Here is a 24,312-nt window from a genome sequence, read left to right on the forward strand (position 1 = left end):
TGAAGGCACTTTGCCATGTATTTCCTGCTTCCTGACTCACACCTGCCATGACACTCTTCCCTCTCGTCTCCCATCTTCATCTTCCAAACTCTTTGTTACAAAACACATACACACATTTTGGGTGTACAGTACAGTTCAGTGCAGACCTAAGCTCTGTAAAAAAGCATTTTCAAATCTGTACAATATTTAAATAAAGAATATAGTATTTATTATCCTGTTGTTTTTGTTGACTGTGTGCATAAACCTGCAGCGGCCTTTCCATCAGAACACTATCTGGCGCGCCTGAGCATTGCACAATCCATTGCAGAGGCGTTTTGTTCACTGGCGCAGGCTGAATGCCTCTAGGTTTGTTCTTTCCCATCAAGGCATAACCACATTTAGCATCCAGTGTGCTTACCTCCCTGAACTCAGGCTGTTGTGCAGACCAGAAAAAGATAATGCCTTGTACAATTTGTGCGCATACTCCCACATTCCTCAGATGTCAAGGAGTTACCATCAGCAGACAGGTGTGGCATCTTCAGGCTGAAGAAATGTTTTCACAGACACAGCACGCTATGACAAATGTATTTCACACACTGCAACTGCCAATACAAACGAATTACTATATGTTTTGATAAATAATTATCATTTTCAACTGAACATTGTGGGAAAACCTTTCAACAATTTAAATGAGCAAAGCAGGATTTTAGCTATAAACAACAAGCTTAAAAACTACTTAAAAATACAGTGTACATTAAATATAAATTCATTTAGATCTTGTCATTTCTGGCTACAGTTATGAATGTTGTATCCTATTTTTTTGGCAGTATCACAAAAGGTCATGATGAGAAATGAGTCACAGCTCGTTCTCAGAGTGAAGGACTTCCTGTATGGTCTTCCTCCATATTCTCCTCTCCGTCACTGTGATATGCCAGAACAGGCAGTGAGGTGGTACAACCATCACTGTTCAGCTCTGACAAGGCACTGAACAGGAGGGAGCAGATCTACAGGGCAAAAAAAGACAACAAATGTTAGTGTGTACAGTTAGGGCTTCAGAAAATAGTTGACTTTTTATTTTTATTTGATCTTTTGTGACTTTGGAATTTTCCTTTTGTTTTTTTTGCTAATGAAAACAAGATCAACCTGTTTAAAATAAATCCCCAGAGCAAAAACCAAAAACCAAAATGTGTGTCTAAAAAGTGGTCTGACGGGTTGATATTCGCCTCAAGGGGACAAAAATCATAAGATCAATATAGTGGAACAATACTAGGTGCTAGCTACAAATGTTGTGAGACAGGAAAGTCTGATCTGACTGTAATTCCAGTAGAATAATTAAGATTCGTCATGCTGACATAGGTGTTATGGCACTCCGGGCATACTTCCAGTACAGAGCAAAGTAAAACATTTGAAACACTTTGGCACTTGACAATGTCACCAAACCTGTCAACAATGTAAACCCTAACAGGAAGGTCATGTTACCATGGAGGAAGGAGGAGTTGTGGTGGCACTGGCACAGGCCCCATCAGGCTCTGTGAGTCCATTAGGGTGATCAGTCTGAGGCAGAAGCACAGTCAGACCCGGCGGGATGATTAGAGGGCTGCCCTGACTGGACGGTATCAGCTCCATGGCAGCAGGAGCACCCTGAGGCTTCATGCTGTCTGACTCACATGAGTCCACAGGTAGAACAGCAGCATCTGTGCACCTGGGAACACACACACACACACATCTCTGTGGCAAGCAGCTCATTTTTTTTTTCCTCATCCAGAGATAATGATCAGTTCCTGAGCTGTTGTGTCCCTGTGTGCAATTTAATTGTGGTGTACAGTGCCATGTTCTATAGCAGCAAAACAACAACCCTGAAATCACAGTTTGTCTCAGAGAAATGTGACTCCTGAGCATGCGGATTAATCCCCCAAACCTCAGTGCTATAGTCACGTCTGACGGAGGGAGTGGAGACAGTGTTAATGCCATGAAATGGCAAAGCAAGGCTGCATTCAGACCAGATCAGGCGTTGTGGCTATTAGTGTCGGGTTGTGTGGGGGTGTCATCACATGGCCAATTTGTGCAAACACATCCAAAAAGGGTTAAAGGGACAGTTCACGGTAAACTTCTTACATGTAGCACTATTTATCCATCAGGACTGTTTAGGTGTGTGTTGGAGATATCGGCAATAGAGAGATTCATGTGGGTGGAAGGAGAGAGAGACTAACTCACTAAGCTAGTTTGCACCTAATGACATGATGCTGCTTATTCTTTAAATCCAGTGAGGTTTCTTCATTTGTTTTAAGTTTGTAAGATGAATTTTGAATATATCATGCTTTATGAAGAAATCATCTGTTACTTGAAGAAAATGAGTGGTTCTACTTGATCTCCTAGATTCTGCTGCCAGAGCACTTTAATATTGAAACTATTCCCGTTGGTAGTATTGATATATTTATAAAATTGTGAAGCTGTGCGACATTCCTGAGGCAACTTAAAATACAGAATGAGATTTCCCTTAATACTGTTGACCAGTTGGTCTAATTGTCACTGGCCGCTGCTGTGCAGTATTGAACTTCTCCAAAAGTTGATTTGAATGGGAAGTGTTTTTGCAGCAATGCCTGAGGAGGCAGAGAAAAGACAAACACCAGAGAGTAAATTTCATTCAACACTTACAATGGGGCCTCTTATTATTACAACGCGGACAGGAAACATGATTTTTCCTAGGGAGCATTTAAATATATTGATTATATCTTCACCTTCTATCTGTGTTGTTTTCAATAATAAAATTGAGTTTTGTTTCTTCCAGCACTTCACATAATAACGCTGTGGATTTACAATGATATCAATATTAAAATGGCACTCAGAATGATATGAAGTTATATTATGACACACTAAAACTGTAAGATAGAATTGGATATAAAACCAGATGTTATTATCAGTTTATGATTAGAAACACCATGTTTATTCATGTTAACAAAGACCTTAACCAACATGGTGTGCAGCTCTCTATCAGCTGATACTGAAAGTATCCTTGAGCACAATAAGAGCAAACAGCAAAACAACCATGCGCATGCAACCACACTCCATGTCATCAACCTCAGACCACAATTAAAAAAGAGCACAGCAGGAAGAAGTAAAGAGAGCAAGCTAGTTTTAAAAAGTCAGACAACCTCAGGCTCTTTAGTTCTACCTCAAAAGGCCCCTGAGGCAGCAGGCGAGCAAGTTTTCTTATGAGCATGCCACGAATACCAAAATATGTACTGCATATGTACAAAAACAGCCTGAATGATTCATGTCAAAGCAAAATATACAGGCTAAGGGATTGCAGGCTGCAGCTGAATTCCTGGGCGCTGAATAACTGCCTGCTCACCGGCTCAGCCTTGTCTCTGCAGACTCCCGGCAGTGCACACAAGCAAACCAAGCTACAAATGAACCAGATGTTCAGTAGTACAGCTGAGACTGGTTCCACACAGAGACCAACAGAAGGGGTTAGCAGAACAGGACCGTGACACTGGCAGAAAGGCAAAGCAGGCTAGCACAGAGGAGATGAGGGGATTACAGACTGTCACACTGACAGGCTTCTAACCCAACCCCACATGTCCTGGGCTTGCCCTATTTATCTCTGTTACAGACACAAGGCTGACTGCTGTAACACTACGCCCTCTTAGGAAGTTAAAAACAGCCAAAGAGGGCAAACTGCCTTGACTGAGCACCAGCAGAGAAGCTCAGGTTGAACCCGTGGGAAGATTCAATTATACTTTCAAGTACACCATCAAAGGCTTCAGCTGTGACGAGGATGCTGTCAGGTCAACATAACAAATAAAAAATTCTTATTCTCATCTGTGCAAGTGTGCTGAGGGTATAAGAGACCTCAGTTACTGCATATAGGAGTAATGGCCGAGTGTCTGAAGCCAACAACTGTGATTGTTTACCTGGGTGTAGTCGAAGCCAGGCTCTCTGTAAGCTGAGAGGGGCCCTGGCTTTCACAATCAATTAGAGTAGCCAGCACCACAGTGGCCTCCAGGACCATGTCCTTCACAGAGAAGCACACAGGCCTGCAAACAACATCAATGCCATACTGATAAATATCTCAGAGTGACAGAAATTACTGGATCTCTTCTTATTGAGTGAGTTGCTTAGTGTTTTTAACTGTATTATAAGCCAGCAGAAACAATGAAAGTAAATGCTCACTTGATAAAATGTCTGGTAATATGATCAGCCAGCACAGGCAAAATAGTTTAGTGAATTTTGAGGTTGTTTGGTGTGAATTGCATTTCCTGTAGCACTGCGCCACACAGAATGGCGTTGATCCTTGCAACCTGAGATCCGAATGTTACTTAAGCTTAACTTGACAGCAAAGAGACTTACTTTCCTGCAGCACCAAAGAGGACTGACACCGGAAGGCAATGGGAGTCTGCAAAGGACAGTAAACCCTGGAGAGAAACAGAACAGCAGCAACTCACTGGTGAAAACTGAGCTATGCTCATGTGCATCCACTTGTAGATTTTGAGGGCAGCTGCATGGCATATTCACAATTTCAGGCTAATGAAAACTGTCACTGCTCAAGTAAACTGACACCTGAACAAAACTTTAAGCCTGGCTTCTAATCCACCCAAACCCGATTTTCCCAAACCAACAGGAGCAAGAAGACTAGGCTTGCTAACAAGGAGCCTCACAGCAGGAGCTCCAAGAAACATTCCAAGACAACATTAGGAACAAGAGCTGTTGGTGTTAATGCAGGTCAAGTCTCATTAACTGGACTAACACAAGGAGTGTTCATCCAAATTTCCAAACGGCCGACCAAGTCCTTTTGCTTTGTTTTTTAGGACAGGACAGAAGAAAGCAATCTGAATTGGGGTGTGTTCATTCAGACACTGTCACAAACAACTCTGGATTACAGAGCACAGTCTTCTGGAAATGACATTAAAGTTCTATGAGATCCAATGTTTTGCTGTTACTCAGAATATAAATAGTTTAAGATGGACTTCTGATTGAATCAGCGCTTAAATACAAACACATTCCTTGTTGGCTTCAAAGTTAAACATTCAACAACTCACCACGCACTGTGCAGCCTATGCTTTCTGCAATTCATAACTTTAATTACCTTTTCCATGCGGTGGTATAATATGCGTCACTTAAGTCACACTATCTTTGCTATAAAGATGAGTCAGAGCACTGAGGGGAAAGTTCACAGGAGAACGACATGGAAAGTCGAGGCGCAGAGGCCACTTGAGTATCCAGATTACAGGACCAGAAATATGACCTCTTAAACATGAAATGCTCCTAGTGAGCTGGTCTCCCTCACACACACACACACACACACACACACCATCTGCATTCGCACACATAATATTCTCATGTGACAGCATAAGGGGAGCCTCCAAAAATAAATGTTACCCTCAACTCCTTGAGACAGAAGGTTATGTCCGAGTCCGCTCCAACCCGAAAGAGGTCAAACTCGTTTGGGTGTAAGGACATCTCAGTGTACATCATCTTCATGTGATCTGTGACAGACGTACATCCAAGTAAAAGTGACATTTTTACTGTTTGTCTGAATGTGGTTGAAAAATTAAAAATATATTAGCAGATTAGGTTATTAAATGTGAATCTCAAAGTGGGTGCAACAGCGACTTTTACACAGTTTATGATATCTGTCACTCGCAGTGTCACAGTGTAACGTTAGCTTTTTTACCTTTTCCTTCCTCACAGTCATTTCTCAGACTGACTCTCAGAGGTGTCGTGGACAGAGTGATTTCCTCCTGGGACACTGGGAAATGCATCACCATATCACGAAAAAGCCTGCAGAAGCAGAGCAAAAGGAATGTAAACCCTGAAAGTTATGGTCAATGCTCTGCTATTACGCTGAGTGTGTGTTTCAGGGTGCTCATCTGACTGCTTCCCCAGGCTCAGCTGAAGGAACAAAAAAACACCCACTGTCTTCCCATTAAATAGACTGGACTACTGACTGCAGTTGGGAGCCACCATATACCCAATTTCACAGTAGATACACTTGCCAAGAAAAGGTTAAAGTTGCATTTCGAAGCCTTAAGAGAATCAAGATTTTGTTTGTGTAAAAAGAGTCCTGCTCAATCATTAAAACGCGCACCTAAAGCTTAGTATGTAATAGGAAGTTGAGGTTCTAACTAGATAACAGAATAGCGAGCCGCTAACCTGGCAGGAGCCTTCAGCACATTGGGAAAGAAGTGTGAGGGAAACACTGCCTGCAGGGCCTCACTTTCCTGGAAATGTAGGTTGTGGGTTTTAGTGATGCCTGATGGGATAAAAGCAGACAGGTTATTTGGAGCACACTGTCATCAGGTGTTGACAATATGGAATAAATATTCTGCTGCACAGCATCGATAGATGTCATTTTGAACATGACAAATGAGGGCTGGACAAGCAAACAGAAAAGGTTCAGTGTTTTTAGATGTCCATTTAAATTGTTTAATTTTTCAATTTATTTAGACTCAAACAGGACAGGTTTCTAAAAATCCTTCATCCCGCATTCTGCTGATAATGTAAAATGCAATGCGTCCTACCATGTCTGCAGAAAAACTGGATCACGACTCGGTCATTAGGTGGTCTGATCTGTATCTGACACCACTCCACATTACGCTCAATTGAAGTCAAACACCGGAAAAGAGGTAGAACACACTTACAAAAAACAGACATGTTTTAGATAACATTGTCATTACCATTTTAATATTTTAATCAGAATCTTAAAGGGAGAACATTATCATGTCATGTGTGTTCCTTGGTTCTGGTATTAACACTCTAATACTGCCTCCTATAGCCTGCAAAAGTGAGTGTCTTTTGTAGTGAGCCATGATGTCACTCTGATGAATGACCAACATGAATGATATACCTTTACAAGAAGTTTGCATTTGACGATTTCACTGCCCTGCTTGAATACTGATCCCAGGCTGTACTGCTGGAAGAACAGCGGCGAGAAGAGGAAGCAGGCATATGCAGTGTGGGCAGAATTCACTGCTCTCAGTGCCAGCTTTAAGACACAGAGAGGGAGAGTCAGTGAAGATGCTGCTGCCATTTCTTGTAACATGGGCCCCAATGCCTGGAGACGACCCTTACAGAGGTCTCATTTAAAGCCTGATCAATTTTAGTTAAAAAATAAAAAGAGGAGGGAGTAAGCAATAACAATATCACTCTAAGAGTCAAAATTTCTGGCTACTCCCCTAGTTAAATCGAGAATATGGGATAATTCAACTACACAGTTTTCCTTTTTTCATTTGGTGCTGCTCACCCCGTTGACCATAGGATCCAACCAAAGTTCATCTCCAATCCGTGAGAGGGCATGAACAGCCTTCCCAAATGCTGCAACACAACAAGGTCTCACCATAGTTCAAGGTCAGCAACATACTTTTGTTTACTTGTGTTACTGTCCCTAAGCTAGCCTTTTTTCAATGTGAAGTGGGCCAACTGTTGGCTAGCCTTGCCATTGGCTAACTTGGCTAGTTAGTTGACAGCTAACTTAAGCTGACATCGTATTTTATCATAAGTTACTGTTTAAAAAACTTAATGCGAACTGCTAGAACTTACACGCAAGTTGTGGAATTTAAATTCATTCATACTCATGTTTCACTAGTCTTATTTACAACTACCTTTTACACCATTTCCGTCAAGAAGGCAGTTCATCTTTGACAGGCGTATTTGAACACTTATCACGAGACATGGGCAAACAGCGCATGCGCCGATGCTAACTCCAGTGCTAACTTTCCTCGTCTGATATGCTAGTTGGCTATGTAGAGAGATGTTGGCGTACGCCGAGGTTACGCCCCAGGCTGGCTTTGCAAAAGACAAGAAAACAGGCCACAATTGCTTAGTTGGACAAGAAGCAGAATAAATAGACATGTAGAGATGTAAGCTACGATTGAAGCTTGATGCTCATATTTGGATTTAGAGCACTGAGAAGCTGATTGAAACCTTTTTTTTAACATAAATGATATACTTAAACACTCTGTGAGAAAACTTTAACACTCTAACAACTTTAAATCACATTTAAATGTTAGATTTATTTATCATACTGATTTCAATGTAAATAATAGTTTGAAATGGGCTAAAATAATAATAATAATAATAATAATAAGGCATTGCAAGCTTTATATCTGTAACACAAAACTTTAAACTCAACTTTACTGCTCCCATAGTCAAGGGGAGACAATATTAATAAGAACTGAGCACCTCCCATTTACAACTGAATGTGATAAATCTGCAAACAAACTGGATTACAGAGTGGCAAAAATGGTAAGCATATTTCTATAACTGAAGTGTACTGCTTTTGAATAATACAAGGTGAGATATGCATTTCTGCATTGATTTTTCCCTGTCATTTATGATGTGTTATGTTATGTTATGTGCAGGAAAAATTTAAGTGTGGTGAAGTGATTAATGAGAAAAATGTCTGCCCCCCCCCCATTAGCAGGCTGATGTGCCCTTGAGCAAGGCACTTAACCCTCAATTTGCTCCCCGGGCACCAGAAAATTCAGCTGGGAACTATTCACACTTTGAATCACTCACTGCAGTCGCCTTTCCCTCCATTTTTAAGGAGAGGTCCTTCAGTGCTTCCTTTCATATATCATTCAGCTTCAGGTACACGGGATCATCTTTTATGAAGGGAAAGGAAATAATGCTATTCTACAGTTCCATTCCAAGTAATGCAATGTTGGGTCATTTTGAATTTAATATTGACAGCTTTACCAGCAACATAACCCAGGCAACATATTACATATTAGAAATTTATATTATGAAAAAACAGTTCATACATTCATCTCAGCCACCTTAAACTACTCTACTGCCCTCACACAAACAACAGGAGCCAAAATCCAGAAAAGCATGCAAAAATTCACTACTCCAGTAGGAGCCTATTTAAATCACTTCACTGACTTTCATTGTTTGTCCAAATAGTCCACACTGAAATATCCATTGCCACAACCAGTATAACTATTGGTTGTCTCACAAAGCTGCCAGCATGGATACAGACTCCCAGTCTTGTTTTCTAATATTTTGGCTCTTCTTCTGCTTTTTGTTTTCTTTTGTAAATGATGCATTTATTGCATTGCATTTATTTATAAAGAAATTACAACAGTGTCACTATGATGGTACTTTCATGCAACACATTTGAAATTAATGTTAAGTTTCCATGTGTTCCTAAAAATCAGTTCTTTGCTGGGAACAGACTGAATTAATAATAATCCTACCAGGAAGGAATGTATGCATCTGAAATCCTGAGGAGGTGGTGATACAAAAGCCAAAACCACAGCACAGAGAAACTGTTGGTATATCGTGAGTATTGGATTCATTCTTTAGTGCTTCATTCAACAACAAATAATTGCAGTATGACTGGATTAACATTAAAGAAAGAATGAATGAATTGGGTTGTCTTCATATCTGAGGTGAAGCTAAATGAATAGTCTCTGAAAACCTATAGCCACAAGAGGGCACTTTATGTCAGACAAACACAAGATTGATGAGGTGGATCATGCAAATTTATGCTTTCAGGGTATCTCATGGTCACATTTGCATATCCAAGTGACCACACCAGATAATCTTAATGTGATTATCACCTTATTCATCATCATTATCAAACTGCATATGGAATGTCACTCAGCATGGATAGCTTTAAAAGACTGTAACTTGCCTGTTGCTGTGATCAAAACTGTGACTCTTTCATAATGGACATGTTTACCCAACATACCATCCTGCTCCTCATACCTGGACAGAGGACATTAAGGAAAAACAGGCAGGCACAGAATACATTCATCCTCATCACTAACGTCCTCCTGATTCCCTTCACTTTTGCAAATTCACCATACTTCTGCTTGTGGTTACCAGAATACGATGCAGCCCTGCTTTCAAACATCCCTTGTAATAAATAGACTGGACAGGTGGTGATGATGATGATGCAGTTCTACAGTGTGCAGTACAAAAAAAGGCAGTACATATACACAGGATAGCTCTGCTTCAGATTTTAAGCAGCGATAACATTCTAAATAAATACAGTAGCTATAATATCTCAGCTTAAAAAACACTGAATTTATTCTAATTCTAATGTGAAATCACATATATCCTCAAAACTTCATTTGGTTTTATACACTGAAGCCAATAAAAATAATTCAAGGTTGTGTGCACTTTTGAATATTTTCTTTACATAACCTTGTGAGAAAAATGATAAATTAAGTCATGAGAAATTGAATCAAAGATATAAAAGGTAAATAGACACTAAATGAAACAATCATTATTTAAGTTCCTGGTTTGTTTGTCAAAATATTAGATTTCCCTTTTCGCTTGTCTTGCTTTTCAGTATACAACAGGCAGAACGAGGAAACACGTTTTGTTGTGTTATGCTGCCACCTAGTGGTACCATATGTAATAATTCTCACAGGACAGTACCGTCTACAGCTGCAGCTGGGGATAAAAGAGATTTTTTTTTTTTTAGACATTCATTCATTTATTCAAAATTCAGCTGTTTGTTTTTGGATGTTTAAAATGTAGTTGTTGATTTTCAAATTCTACATGTGAGTTGTAATGCAAAATGTCACACAGTAAAACAGAAAAAAATGCAAAACGTTATTCCTGGTAATAATTCAAACAAAGAAATTCATTCATGTGAATGACAGTTTGTTTTAATGAAGTATAATTTTGTATTATTCTTATTAGCTTCAAATGAACAACAAATGAAAGAAAAATCACCTGCACCTTTCTTGACAATAACATAACATACTGCACAGATGGACAGATGCATTTACTCAAGCAAAAAACATCAAATCACGATTTCAATTCCAATACATTAAAACTCTATATTGCAACCCTCTTAATGAAGTCCTAAAACCAGGATACAAACTTCAATTATGCTCAATAACTTTTATTAACATTACAGGATACTGAACTGATCTGTAGAACTTAATTAGAAACTTGCATCTACTTATTTGCTTCACTCTTTGGAGAGAATCAGGGCTTGAGGGCCAGAGGAACATTAAACAGTCACTGAAAACCGGAACTGGACTTGGAATATTCAACTTCAGGGCAGAGACTTGTAGAAAAAAAAGAAAAAGGAGAGAGAGAATGGTGCATTTAGGCCAGCTCATCCTGACCATATTCTTCAAACTCTCCCTCCTCCTCAGCAGTGGCATCCTGGTACTGCTGGTACTCAGAAACCAGGTCGTTCATGTTGCTCTCTGCCTCTGTGAACTCCATCTCATCCATACCCTCACCAGTGTACCAGTGGAGGAAAGCTTTACGCCTGAACATGGCTGTGAACTGCTCAGAGATGCGCTTGAACAGCCCCTGGATAGCTGTGCTGTTGCCTATGAAGGTGGCAGCCATCTTGAGGCCAGGGGGAGGAATGTCACAGACAGTGGTCTTGACATTGTTGGGGATCCATTCAATGAAGTAACTGCTGTTCTTGTTTTGTACGTTCAGCATCTGCTCTTCCACTTCCTTCATAGACATGCGGCCATGGAAGATGGCGGTCGCTGTCAGGTAGCGGCCATGACGAGGGTCGCAGGCAGTCATCATGTTCTTGGCATCAAACATCTGCCTGGTGAGCTTTGTCACAGTGAGGGATCTGTACTGCTGACTACCTCTACTTGTGAGGGGAGCAAAGCCTGGCATGAAAAAGTGCAGACGAGGGAATGGCACCATGTTAACAGATGGGAACGGATGTCGTACAGGGTCTCGTTGTCAAAGCAGTAGGTCTCATCTGCATTTTCAACAAGCTCGTGGACTGATAGTGTGGCATTGCAGGGCTCAATGACAGTGTCAGATACTTTTGGGGAAGGGACCACACATGAATGTGTTCATGATGCGGTCAGGGTACTCTTCACGGATCTTGCCGATAAGCAGTGTGCCCATACCAGAGCCTGTACCACCACCCAGAGAGTGGGTGAGCTGGAAGCCCTGGAGGCACTCACAGCTCTCTGCATCCTTCCTCACCACATCCAGGACAGAAGGCCAGGTGAACATTAGACAGTCACTGAAAACTGGAACCATACTTTGAACATTAAAGGATATGGAACTGAAAAGTAGAAATGAATTAGAAACTTGCATCTACTCATTTGCTTCACGCTTTGGAGAGAAGCAGGTCTCATCTGTGTTTTCAACAAGCTGGTGGACTGACAGTGTGGCATTGTAGGACTGGAAGCCCTGGAGGCTGTCACAGCTCTCTGCTTCCTTCCTCACCACATCCAGGACAGAGTGCACCAGCTCTGCACCCTCAGTGTAGTGGCCCTTAGCCCAGTTGTTGCCAGCACCACTCTGTCCTACAAAATAAAAATCAAGACTAAGCATCACAACCTCTTAGGGTGCATAGTGAGTAGCAACTGAAAATTTCTGTGCAAGCTGACACACAAAAAATAAAAATAAATTGAAAAAAATCACCAGAAACAAAGTTGTCTGAAGACCTGGCCAAAAGGTCCAGACCTCACACAGTCAATGGTGCCTGGCTCCAGATCAACCAGCACTGCACTGGGCACATATCTACCACCTACAAAAAGCACACAACACAAAGCTAAGCACGACGCACCCATCAGTAGTCAATAACGTAATCTCAGCTTTATTCTTTTGGTAGTAGACCATTTTAATTCATTGGGTTCTTATTAAACAGACAATTTAATTTCCCCTCATACCACCTAAGGTGCGTGCGGCATGACCCCCTATTGCAGGGGTGTCAAACTCATTTTCAGAGGGCCACATCTGGCCATGTGTGAAGGAGAGATATCGTAGGTCCTTCCATCCTGCTGCTGTCAGATTGTTTAACAACCAGCACTGCTCCAGTAGACCACACACACACACACACACACACACACACACACACACACTTAAGGACTCATTCACTTAAATGCTGTGAAAGACATCTTGGCAATAATAGAAGTAATACTAATGATAATCTGCAATAACTAATGTGTAATAATTTTTTCACTATTCCACTGTGAAATTTATTTATTAACCCATGCACAACTGCTGCTTTCTCTTGTATATACGGTTTTATATTATAATACTATTCTCTCCTACACTTGTATAAATTCTTTATTATCAATGCCTACCTCTGTTTTTTTCACTGATGGTTAGTCTCAAAGGGCCGGTTGTAACTGTTAGACTGTACGTAACTACTCCTTGATATATTATTAAATGACTGCCACTGTATTTGATTTTTATATTATTTATTCAAGTTACAAATATTACATATGCATAAATATGTTGCTCTTTAACATAAATCCTTTTTATGTAATAGACATTACTCCTTGTATAAAAGATCAAACTTTTTAAGTAAACAACAACGACAAATAGACGCTGCATCATTTCGGCAGCAGCTTTTGTATTGTTTTTCACACAGGTGGAAACTCCCCTCTAGTGGCAGGATGCCGCCATTTAGCGGGCAATAGTAAATAGAGTCGGGCCGAGTTGCATTATGGGGAGCGTAGTCATTATCCGCCAAGCCCGAGAACTTCAGCCAAAAGCCTACAGTACAAAACCTCACAGTGAGCCTGGCAGGTTACAAAATTCTTTAAATTCTCATTCAAAAGAAATGACAAAAATCCCTCACCCCACAGACAATCATGTGAGCAACGGCGTGTCATGCATATTGGGGAAAAAAGAAAAAGCCGTCACACCACCGGTGAGATTCTATTCACCTAAATTGCTTCAGTCTTCAGACAACTTGGATTTGGCGCGCGTCAACATGCTGGTGAAGCAACATGCTTCATGTGCATATGTTGTTCTGCATTTACAAAATACAATATATTGATTCCTTCAGTATGTTGTTGTAATTTCTTTATTTGTTACCGTGATTACTTATATTCTCTGGCCTTAGTTTGCCTCAGTTTCATGAGCTGGCCTCAATTCCCAGTTGGCTACATTGGCTTAAAGGGGGCCCAACAAGCAAAATTTAGGACTTGGGTGATGTAAGACATGAGTAAAATTTAAAGTTAGTTATTCAGTTAATGAGCATGTAAGAGCAACCACAACAATAAAATAGTAATATTAGAAAGTACAGTTAGGTTTATATATATTGGGACAAGCATAATTGTTTTGGCATTCGGCCTCTGTACACCACCACACTGAATTTGAAATGAAACATACAAGATGTGAGCCAAGTGAAGACTTTCAGCTTTAATTCAAGGAGAAAATGTGGCATTTAACCATTTAGGAATTTTTATACACCGATCTCCCTTTTTAGCTTTAAAATCATTAAATCATGGAATAATGCCTTCTCAAACGACATGTACACAGTATCATTTAACCTTCTGATGAAGAATACAAATGACAACTGCTACGACATGACATTCAGCTAACAGAACAACATGTAAATATGTTATGTGTACTACCACTATGAATGCAGTAATGCCCATAATATGTGTTGGTCTTAGTAAAATTGTGACTTGACACAACTCTTGGTTAAGAAGATTTAAAAGTCTTATTGGAAAATGTGTGTGATTGTACAACAGGTATTGATTGACTGCTGTTAAAGCTCTCGAAATAGTGAAACCATTTGTGATCTTATCCGTTATCCTCGGACTATTTTTGGAAGTATGACATCAGAGTTAGCTGTGCTGCTGTGGCTGGTGCTTTTCTTCCGTCTCTGTGGCTTTGTCCTTGCTACGTCCAGCTCTGCATCCTGTGTGATTGTTCCATTTCCTCTATGCTGATGATCCCCAAACCTCCTCATTCTGCAGGTGGGATTCGGGCCTAAGAGGTAAAAGAAAGAAAAGACAGAGAGGGAGAGAGAGAAAACACACAGTGTGAAATAGACAGTGGCGGCCAAAGTTCACGATTGAGACTTTAAAGCACTCACGTGACTGAACGCATGCCTGCAGCACATTGAGATAGTGTTGCTTCATCTGCTGCCTCATGTGCTCTGTACTGTAAACGTTTGCGATGCTGCCGAGGTAGCGTCTCTGTCCAGCTGTGAGGGCTGGATGCTGAGACAGAAACAAGACGTGGCGCCATTATACATGACAGAATGACACTAATGTGGTTGCTCATGAGGAATGTTAGACTTATCTAATTCAGACCACCTTAAAGAAAACCAACTTGTGTTCCAGCGTTATGTGGCTACCTGTAAAAAGGGTGCAGACATAATGGATGTGGGAATTTGTATTGTCTTCATGTGCAGGCTGCCTGCAGACACATTCATGTGTGTCCCTCTGCACACCTCCCTCGCTTGCTGGCTAGGTAGACATTCAAAGCCTGCCAAAAGCAAAATGTAACAGGACAACAACATCTTCTTCATGACAAATACTGTATCTGTAATTTTATTTAAGAAGCATAACAATCAGCACACATTACTGAACTAACTACTACAATTCTAGATTTCAGGTTTACTTCTAAAAAGAACTACATTAAATTAATCTTGATTGAGCTTAATATGTTTCTGTCATGAATTCACATGGGGCTGGGGGATATATTAATAATATATCTATATGCTGATATGAGATTAGGTATCAGTCTTAGATTTTGGATACTCTTGTATCATGATATGACAATACGTGTAAATAAGTGTATTTCCTTTTATCCACTTAGTCATTATATCCACACAACTGAATATTTACAAAAACCTCAGCATGTTAACATTATGTGAAAGCACCAATAGTCATCTCACCATCAATATTACTGAAAATAAATATCAAGGTATTTGGTCAAAAATATCATGACATCTGATTTTGTCCCTATTGCCCAGCCCTTAATTTATTACAGAAAATTTAGCATTAAGTAATTGTAGTACATTTAATTGAATACTGTACCACAAAATTGAGATACTTAACACTTTACTTGTGCTTTTTAAATATATACTAGTCGACACTTTTACTTGACTATATTTCAAAATGAAGCTTTGTACTTTTTACAATATACTGTATTTACAGATATAGTTGCTGGTTACTTTTCTTTTCAGTTACAGACAAGCCTCTAAAGTAAAACATTTTTAAAACAGTCTAAAAGTGGTTAAAATTAAGTCCAGCTACGACAGCAAATGTCAGGTGCCGTTCTGCAAAATAATAGCCTTCACTAATGATATGCTTAGAGATTCAGGCATCTTCACTTAAGTACAATTTAGCATGCAGGGCTTTTACTTGTGGTATTGGCTTTTTTTTTTTTATTTGTTACACACAGGTAAAGATCTAAATACTTCTTCCGTCACTCAAAATGACATGAGGAGACCAGTAAGTTTAGTAAACTAGAAAACAAACATCTACAAACATTTTTAGACGCTGTTTGCATTCAAATAATCTCTTTTCTTACTGAAAACAGGTTTATTCATGAATTTAAAGGGGTATTTGGCTCACCATCTGTGCACCTCTTGTTAGATGCTGCAGACCTAAAAATCAAAAATCAGTTTTGAAAAGAAAGAAATCCATCCTCGACATTCATCCAATATAGGTGTTAACACTCACGTCGTAGTCTTACCTCATTAAGATGTGACCTTTCCCTTTTGTTAGCAACTTCTCTTTTGTCAGCTGCTCAACAAACGTAACGTGCTTCCTCATTGTAACTTACAATGGCAATAATTCCTGTCGATAAGTCAGAGAGGTTGCTAACATCTTTATCAACTCAGTATGTGTTGCAGTCAGCAGAGCCTATTAGTGTGAAATGAAGCCAGCCCTGAAATCTGACACCATTCCCAGGGTTCCAATTACAGAGCAGAGGTCTAATATACTTGAACCCAGAGCGTGTTCTCATCTAAAATGTAAAACACAAACAAAATTACAAGCCACTCTGTTTACACACTTTATTGAGCATCATGTCCAATATACATTGCATTGACACAAAATGAAAAAACAAAACAACAAAAAAAACAAACAACCTAAAACAAATGATGGCGTTAGGGTGGATTACCTGGACACACCATTTTCAGGGCGTATTGCTTAATGACATTTCAAACGCACCGAATCTGTGCAAATACAGTGAACACCGGTCAGAGGAGGTCATGGTGGGCTAGAAAATTCGGACTTAAAAAGGTAATGTCAACAGCAGTTATGTGATCAAGTCTACAGAGGTCTACTAACTGTACACATCACATTCACCCAGAATGTACAAACAATGGTATCATATTTAAACATACCCAACTCCTTCAAACCTGATTGCATGCGCCTAAAGATAGTTAGCTATTTTTCAATGTCAGTCACAGATCAGTCATGTATAACATAATACAAAATGGATGTCATCATGGCTTAATCGTCAGCAACAGCATAGATGAAAGTGAGCAGAAGCCAATGGCCGCCAGACTCCACCCAAACACAACTGTGTGTATTCTTTAAAAACAAAACCCAGATGTAGGATTGAGTTCATCTCCTATCAGAACACTTATCTATATTTTACTAAGTGCTGAGTCGTCTTCAAGTCCCTATCAAGAATTACAACCCAAACTCAGTGAGTAAGTGAAGGTGATAAATATTATCTAAGTATGCACCACCAAGTATGCACACAACTCAAGATATTGATAGAAATAAAGAGCAATCTTCCCAAAATCCTCAAAGTCTAAATACATGAGTGAATGTGTCTTATACATCGTAATTTACCCTCGAAATGTGCCACAACAAAGTAGGAACAACTAGCCTAATTCTACCAATGAGCCCCTTGAATTACTCATGTTAATAGATTAAGGACAACCATAATACTCATCAAATGTTATCCCTTTAAATTGAGGTAAGCTCAGATGCCAGTTAACCAGTACACAAGTGGAATAAATCACAGCTTAGGCTATATTCACAGACTCTATTTGGTTGTCCAAGATCTATAATAACAACTGAGTGAAAAGACATTAGACTAAGTGATATTTAATCTTCACTGACTAAGAGGGCCAAGGAATATCAGGTTTACTTTACCGACTGTTGATTAAGACCCTCCTGAGAAGTTGGCACAAACCTCTTATTACCATCAGCTATGCTTGTGTGAGTCAATATGTTATAAAACAATGACTCTCAAATCACAGAATAAGCCATTCCATTTACATCTACAGCTAGTAAGAATAACACAGTAGAGCTGTTTGAGAAGATCATGCAGGTTTGAGAGTCATGATTTCCTTGACATACACTAGCACAACAAGAAAATGCGAACAGGAGGCCATTTCTCAGAAAAATGTATTGTGTGAAAACTCTTCACATGTCCGTATTAAAGTTCTCGATCTGACCCTCTAAACAACGAGCGCACTATGAGGTGAAGCCAACGAAAGGCAACAGTGATTCAGTGACAGTGTTGAAAATAACCACATCTACTGACAGAGTTTTGTTGGGCCGACATTAATCCGGTGGTAGGTATTCAGTGAGGAGGACAAGTGATGAGCTAATGGTAACGGGTTTTCATTATGTTTTACATAACCTTTTTGACCACTAAATTGCATAAGAAACCTGGTATAAAGTAGAAACTGTTCAGCAGCAGATAAAAAAGCAAGTTAATTTACAGTAGTGACATATATTACATCATTATTTTTTTCAAAATAAATAACATTAAATATACAATTCCAGGTAGGAAACAGGTTAATTTCGCTGGTAGGGTTCTCAAATTGGCTCATCATCAATGACAACCGTTCACAGAAACGTGGTTGAAGCCAACCAATTCCTTGACTGGCAAAACAAGAGGTGCAAAAGCCTTTCGCTGAAATGTTCCCTTTGGAGGTATTTCCTTTAACTGAGAAAAAAAAGAATAAATACTATTACCCCCAGGAGTAAGGATTCACATGTGACTATTACCTTGCTAAAACAATTCAATTTACTTACCCTGGAATTTACAGCTGACTCCTAATCAAATGCCATCTCTTGACTTTTTCTTACACAGCGAGCCACCTTCCTCTTAAATTCGCCGTTAGGGTCCTCCCTCCACTCTTTCTGTGGCAGCAACACGACATTCTTTTAACAACACATCCTCAATTTACTCCAACTGCCCAAATAACAGGAATGAAATGGGGATTTACACTGTCAGGGGAATGGGATGAGTAGTGTAACTCACCGCAGCATCCACATTAGCTGGTGAGTCGCTGTTGGGATCTGCCAGCATGGAGATAACACTAATCATGATTGTCTCTACGGTGTGGATAGGAAGCCAGCGCTCCTCAGGCTTTTCATAGCCAAACTTATCTTCTCCTGGTTCATGCAGAATTGAGATGCAAACATCCCCATTCTTTGCAACTGGAGATAATGGGAGCATAAATTTCACTGCAGTCAATATAATGTGATGTCATTACAACTCAAAGCCTGGATTACCTCATTTTCGTTTCATAACAAAGACAATAAAGTAGTATTCTGTTCAGACCAAGTGGTGATGGCAAGAAGTGTGTGAACAGAGTGTGCCAATGTGTTTACCGTTTGGGTGCCAGATTTCAGTGATGAACTTCATCTTTGGAGGCCGTAGTGGATAATCATAGGGAAAGGTAAGGTATGCTTTGAAAAACCCTCCTTCGCTGCAATACAAAGAACAGAGCAAGACAAGATGAGAAAGTATGAATTTAAATAATAATGTGCATATTTCTCAATCAAAGACATTCTGAACCAAATATATTCACACTTACAAAAGGGTATCCTGTGGCCCAATGATTACAACTTCCCATTTATATATGTCATCATCATCTATCAGACCAGCTGAAAAGCCCTCCACGGGGTTCTTGTTGAGCTCTGGGAGAGACAGATGCATATGGTGTTTAAACACAATTAGCTGGAGATGAAACACAAGTATGGAGTATGGCAATTTCACAAATGTGACAAATCTGCATATGTGAACAAGTGCGCAGTTTGGTAAAGATTACTGGCTGTTTTTTCGAGAAATTTCTTGTTGTTAAGAAGAAATTAAATGTTCTGTTTCCACCAGTACACAAGGAAGGCTCCATGTGATGTAAATTTTGCCATTATGGGATATATGCGCAGACTGCGTGCATATCCGAATATTCCGAATTTGATACATTCACGTGGACTTGCACCACTCTACAAGGGCACCAGCTGCACATGCAGTGAAAAACCAAAATGGTAGCTGAATTTGAAGAGAAGCTGTGTGGAGAAGACCATCAATACCCAGATCTATACTTCAGCTTTTCCCTTTTTGTGACTGTGCCAAGTACAACAGACAAAGGAGTTCTTGTTCTTACAAGAATGTCCTGATTTTGATTTGATTCGTAGTGCGCATAGAGGAGTAGATGCTGCCACTATGCCTAAACGGTGTCCACAGCGGAACTGAGATTTAAACTGAATTTTTAAATAATGGCCACGACAGCTCAAGGCCAGAAAAAGCCCTAGCTGCTGCATCAAGTGGTGCATATTAAGAACAAAAAGAATGAAAATTAATCTGTGACTTTGATGAAATATGATGGCAGGTAAAGATAACTGTAAGGTGAGGCGTAGATGTGCCTTTCCTTCTGTTAATGAAACAGACTCTACTGTGAAATGTTTATTTTGCATTCACAACAAATTAATGATACAAAGCAGGTTAACTGCTGCTGACCACAATAAACAAGTACTTTAGTGCATTAGCACCTATAATTAACACTATTAGTCTTAAAAACCAAAAGTGAAATTGTGCTGGATAGATTTTGTGAGCCTCCTGAATTTTCTGGCCTAGATATGGGATTCTGACTAGAACCAGAATTTTTTTTCAATTTCACAACAAACTGCCTCAAAACAATTTCCAGTATTGGCACAGAGTAATTTGCTTAAGGCCTTTTGAACAGACAGCAGTCCTGCATGGGGCCAAGTGTGAATGGGAGTGAGGATTGATATTCAGGGATATCTGTGCTCCCAAATTCCCACCTCAAGACCAAGTAACATTTCAGGGAAAATGTTGGCATGATTGTGTTGTGAATGAAAGTAGCAACACTGCAGGGGCAAACGCATCCATCTGATGAAAGATCAATTATTTGCAAGACTTTGCTGATGACACATCTGAATCTTGCTTCTCTCTACATTTCAGCATCCAGTGTGGCTCTTTTAATGTTCCTTTTAATATCTCAAATGCATTTATCTGTTTCAAGCACATCACAAAAATGCTTTACTTGCCTCGAAAAACGGCTGAATATTAAATAAATTATAACAATATCAGCACCGGACAAAAAAACTCCTTGCTTGCGATGTTCCTGAAAATGATAGGTGAAACGAGTAATTTTGCGGGGTTTGCAATGCACCATTTTACAGCCACTTTCACAACGTCTTTTTGGGTCAGTGTGCATCACATGTGTACAGTTTGGGAATCAAATTGTGGTTCCCAGAAATAACAATCGGTATTCAACTGAATCACCAACTGATGAACTGAACTGAATCAACCACTGTTAAGGCAGTGATTCACATCCCCACACAGAGACACCAAAATTAGCTTGTTGTACCATCAGTACAATGTTATATCAGTCAGAAAATGGGATGATGGCCTGTCAAATCCATGTAAGCAGTGAATGCAGCGGTGGATGACTGCCGCCATTCAAGTACCATGGGAAAACCTGAGTCCTGTCCACTGTCAGCGGTAATGTCAAGCTACAATACATTATCACAGTGCATCTAACTTCACCAAAGTAGGTCACACTGGCTACAGTGTACAGCTGGGGAAAAAAATACTAAAATCATATCAGCCTGGTGATAACACTTTAAATTGTCTGGGATGTTGAGTCTCATAATGTAGTGATGCAGTTCAGATATCTTTTACTAAGCCTGAAGGCTGTGTTACAGTTTTCTGACCAACACTTTTCTGACTTTTGCAATTGATTAATATTAATTTTGACTGTCTCTTCCTACTGGCCATTTTGTTAAAATTACAAATGATATTTTTTCAGAGACAGTAAAATAAATGTTTCCACAATGAACTGGTTTCCACAATGGGTGCCAGCAACAGTCATGGTTTTGATAAGCCTGGCTTGGTGATCATTTTTGTAAAAAAAAAAAACGATATATCTATATCTACAAGATATAGATATATCGATCTATATAGATATATATAGATCTATATATAGCCATCAGTTTAAAAAGTGGTAAGCTTTTTTGTCTTTTGTCTAGGAGGCATACGAATGCTGAACTCAGACAGGACTATTGGTATCTCAGGGTCGAGGTCAATGTCTGGCCTTAATAAGAAAAGATAGGCCACCGTCACAGAAAATCATTTTGATTATGATTCTCTAAATAAGCCAACGGCAACAACAAGAGGTTTGTCATTAAGGGCTTGAAAGGGAGATGTGTATCCTCACTCAAAGCCGCTAACTAACCGGCGTTTACAGTCTGAGCCAGATTTGACGTAAGAAACGTTTGATATTATCTTATAGAGCTAGGTGGTGACTTTGTAATTTGAATCAAGTTTCTACTAATATGAAGCCATATTAGCCTATGAAAATCTCAGAATATACAAGGCTATCATTAGCAAAGCTAAAGTCATCAAAGCAGAAGAGTCCCTGGATTGATTATTCCTTTGTTCAGTGAGCTAATGTTAACTAAAGCCGAACCTGCTAACCCGCCAGCAAGGTTGGCGTTGCGATTCAGTGTAGGTTCCGATATAATGTTATCTGAGCCACGTACACTCCAAAAGATGCAAGGGTATCTGTATTTCCACTCGAGATCGGCTAACGAAAGCAGCTTAGCCACATGCTGAACTGCAGTGATAAAGGAACCCGTTGTGTTGCTTGGTTAGCTCTCTGAGCTTACTACTATGGCGTAAACATGGCTTTGCGTAGCTAAAAAAAAAGCTAACGTTAGTCGCTGAGTGGGTAGCCTTTATTTCGGCTATGTTTGCTTACAGTTTTGTATTCGTATTACCTGCCAGTTGTTTTCGAAGAAGTAATGCTGATTGTTCAGTCATGGTACGCGAACGTAAAACACTTTGTATCAACAAATACTTTACGAAAAAAAAGAGCTAAAGCTGAAATCGGGTTGAGATCTTGCGCTGCCTGCTGCTGATTTCCCTCTGTGTTTTGACACAAGGTTCAGCTGCTGGCTTTAGCTGTGCGCACGCGCATGTGCTGTTAACAGAGTGTGTGTGTGTTACAGGCAGCGTTTCTCGATAAATCAACAGGCACTAACCTCGAAACGTTCTTTTCAACCTTAATAATTCACCAATTCATGGCTGATGTGTAGAACATTACATTTCGACCATTACGGTTTCAGCTGCGGCATTAAATGTACGTCCCGAGTCTCAGCAAAGGGATCATCTGACATAAATGATAAACGGCATCGGGAGCAAGTTAAGTGTCTGGCTGTCTAACCCCGTGGACACTTGACGACCCTCTACCTTTTCAGATCTACTAGTGACCGGCTTTATTGTGTTGAGAATCCCAGACTACTTGGTGTTTATGACGATGAGACTGACTGTTGTTGACCTCATTGTGTTTTATTGTGGCTATTGTGATTTGGTTCGTAAATATGTCTGGCCTTATTGGATGTTTTATGCTGTGGGCTTGTAGGGTATCTGTTTAATTATCTCGTGTATACGGAGGTGAGTAAACAATTTCTTCCAAAATCCTCTTGTATGAGTATGTAAAATTGTTGAAAATGTATCTTTTTGTATCGCATTGTTATTGTTTTTACCGGTTTGTTGGTGCTGTTAACGGACAAAGCATTTTGCCGAATCCTGTCATAATCACTAAAATAATCCTTTACCGTTGTAAATTCGTAGATCCAAATGTAATTATACCTATACATATCATTAACGTTACTTATCTTCTTAAGGTTACTTCTCAGTAGGGGGGCGCTGATGATTGAACACCAAAACATATACTATGTGGACAAAAGTATCCAGACACGTCTCTTTATGGGACTGTTTTTCAGGGGTTGGGCTCGGCCCCTTACTTCCAGTGAAGGGAAATCTTAACATTTCAGCATACTAAGACATTTTAGACAATGCTGTGACTGCAACTTTGTGGCAACTGTTTGGAGTGAGCTCTTTTCTATTCAAGCATGACCGTGCCCAATTAATACATAGTTGGGTGAGTTTGGTGTGAGAGAACTTGACTGGCTCACACACAGACCTGACGTCGGCCCCATCGAACACCTTTGGGATTTACTGGAACAGCCTTTTTTTGTCCAACATCATCACCCGACCTTACAATGCTCCACTGCATGAATGGACAAAGGAATTCCATAGAAACACTGCAAAATCCCGTGGAAAGGCTTCTCAGAAGAGTGGAAGCTGTTATAGCTACAAAGTTGTCAATGTATTTAGGTTACGATGTCATTAAAGTCCCGTTTGTGAAGTGAAATATATCTCTGATGTTGTGTTGAGTCGTGATGTGACTGAATTTGTATCATTAGTTGAAAAGGTTAATTTAGTCCCATAAAGGGCCAGGCTCAAGTGATTTTCACTTTTGCAAGATTTAATAACTGAGTAACATTGTTTAGCAAAGTTGTAAAGTGTTATTGCCCCAAAACAAACTAATTAGCTTAGCTTAAA

The 24,312-nt window shown here is 39.8% G+C and overlaps 2 protein-coding genes, 1 long non-coding RNA gene and 1 pseudogene across 9 annotated transcripts in view; 1 reads left to right on the forward strand and 3 right to left on the reverse strand.

Annotated features, from left to right (window-relative positions):
- The window catches only part of LOC124057782, a 1,110,263-nt gene that overhangs the window by 573,997 nt on the left and 511,954 nt on the right, over positions 1–24,312 (forward strand). The gene's annotated exons all lie outside the window — the stretch shown is intronic.
- rad9b (RAD9 checkpoint clamp component B) lies at positions 186–7,764 on the reverse strand. Of its 7 annotated transcripts, none has more exons than XM_046386279.1 (11): positions 7,581–7,759; positions 7,223–7,293; positions 6,827–6,964; positions 6,501–6,576; positions 6,133–6,232; positions 5,654–5,760; positions 5,359–5,465; positions 4,330–4,394; positions 3,894–4,016; positions 1,459–1,681; positions 186–983 (listed from the first exon to the last, which is right to left on the reverse strand). In XM_046386279.1, the coding sequence occupies exons 1-11, from the start codon at positions 7,612–7,614 to the stop codon at positions 849–851; spliced, it is 1,179 nt and encodes a 392-aa protein (XP_046242235.1). In that variant the 5' UTR covers positions 7,615–7,759; the 3' UTR covers positions 186–848. The 7 variants fall into 7 exon arrangements, with proteins under 7 accessions (XP_046242235.1, XP_046242238.1, XP_046242234.1 ...); XM_046386282.1 differs by having other exon boundaries at positions 6,501–6,615; positions 7,551–7,742; XM_046386278.1 differs by having other exon boundaries at positions 6,501–6,615; positions 7,581–7,739.
- Positions 11,027–12,464, reverse strand: LOC124057766 (annotated as a pseudogene).
- Positions 16,686–22,867, reverse strand: LOC124057772 (ubiquitin-conjugating enzyme E2 G1-like). Its single transcript, XM_046386325.1, has 6 exons — positions 22,683–22,867; positions 19,475–19,577; positions 19,269–19,366; positions 18,916–19,094; positions 18,687–18,794; positions 16,686–18,597 (listed from the first exon to the last, which is right to left on the reverse strand). The coding sequence occupies exons 1-5, from the start codon at positions 22,723–22,725 to the stop codon at positions 18,708–18,710; spliced, it is 510 nt and encodes a 169-aa protein (XP_046242281.1). The 5' UTR covers positions 22,726–22,867; the 3' UTR covers positions 16,686–18,597; positions 18,687–18,707.

Source organism: Scatophagus argus, chromosome 4, assembly GCF_020382885.2.
Source record: "Scatophagus argus isolate fScaArg1 chromosome 4, fScaArg1.pri, whole genome shotgun sequence".
In the NCBI taxonomy this organism is placed as follows: Eukaryota; Metazoa; Chordata; class Actinopteri; family Scatophagidae; genus Scatophagus; species Scatophagus argus.

What these genes read in the sequence shown, in the direction of transcription:
- LOC124057772 (XM_046386325.1), bottom strand. Translation starts at nt 22,725, where the DNA reads ATGACTGAACAATCAGCATTACTTCTTCGAAAACAACTGGCAG. An exon ending in TGAAATCTGGCACCCAAACG is followed by an intron (nt 19,095 to 19,268) that starts GTAAACACATTG and finishes CATTATCTCCAG; the next exon opens with TTGCAAAGAATGGGGATGTT. An exon ending in CAGCTAATGTGGATGCTGCG is followed by an intron (nt 18,795 to 18,915) that starts GTGAGTTACACT and finishes TTGCTGCCACAG; the next exon opens with AAAGAGTGGAGGGAGGACCC.
- rad9b (XM_046386278.1), bottom strand. Translation starts at nt 7,614, where the DNA reads ATGAACTGCCTTCTTGACGGAAATGGTGTAAAAG. An exon ending in TCTGTCTCAAGGAGTTGAGG is followed by an intron (nt 4,395 to 5,358) that starts GTAACATTTATT and finishes GTTTCTCTCCAG; the next exon opens with GGTTTACTGTCCTTTGCAGA. An exon ending in CTCTTTGGTGCTGCAGGAAA is followed by an intron (nt 4,017 to 4,329) that starts GTAAGTCTCTTT and finishes TGTTGTTTGCAG; the next exon opens with GCCTGTGTGCTTCTCTGTGA.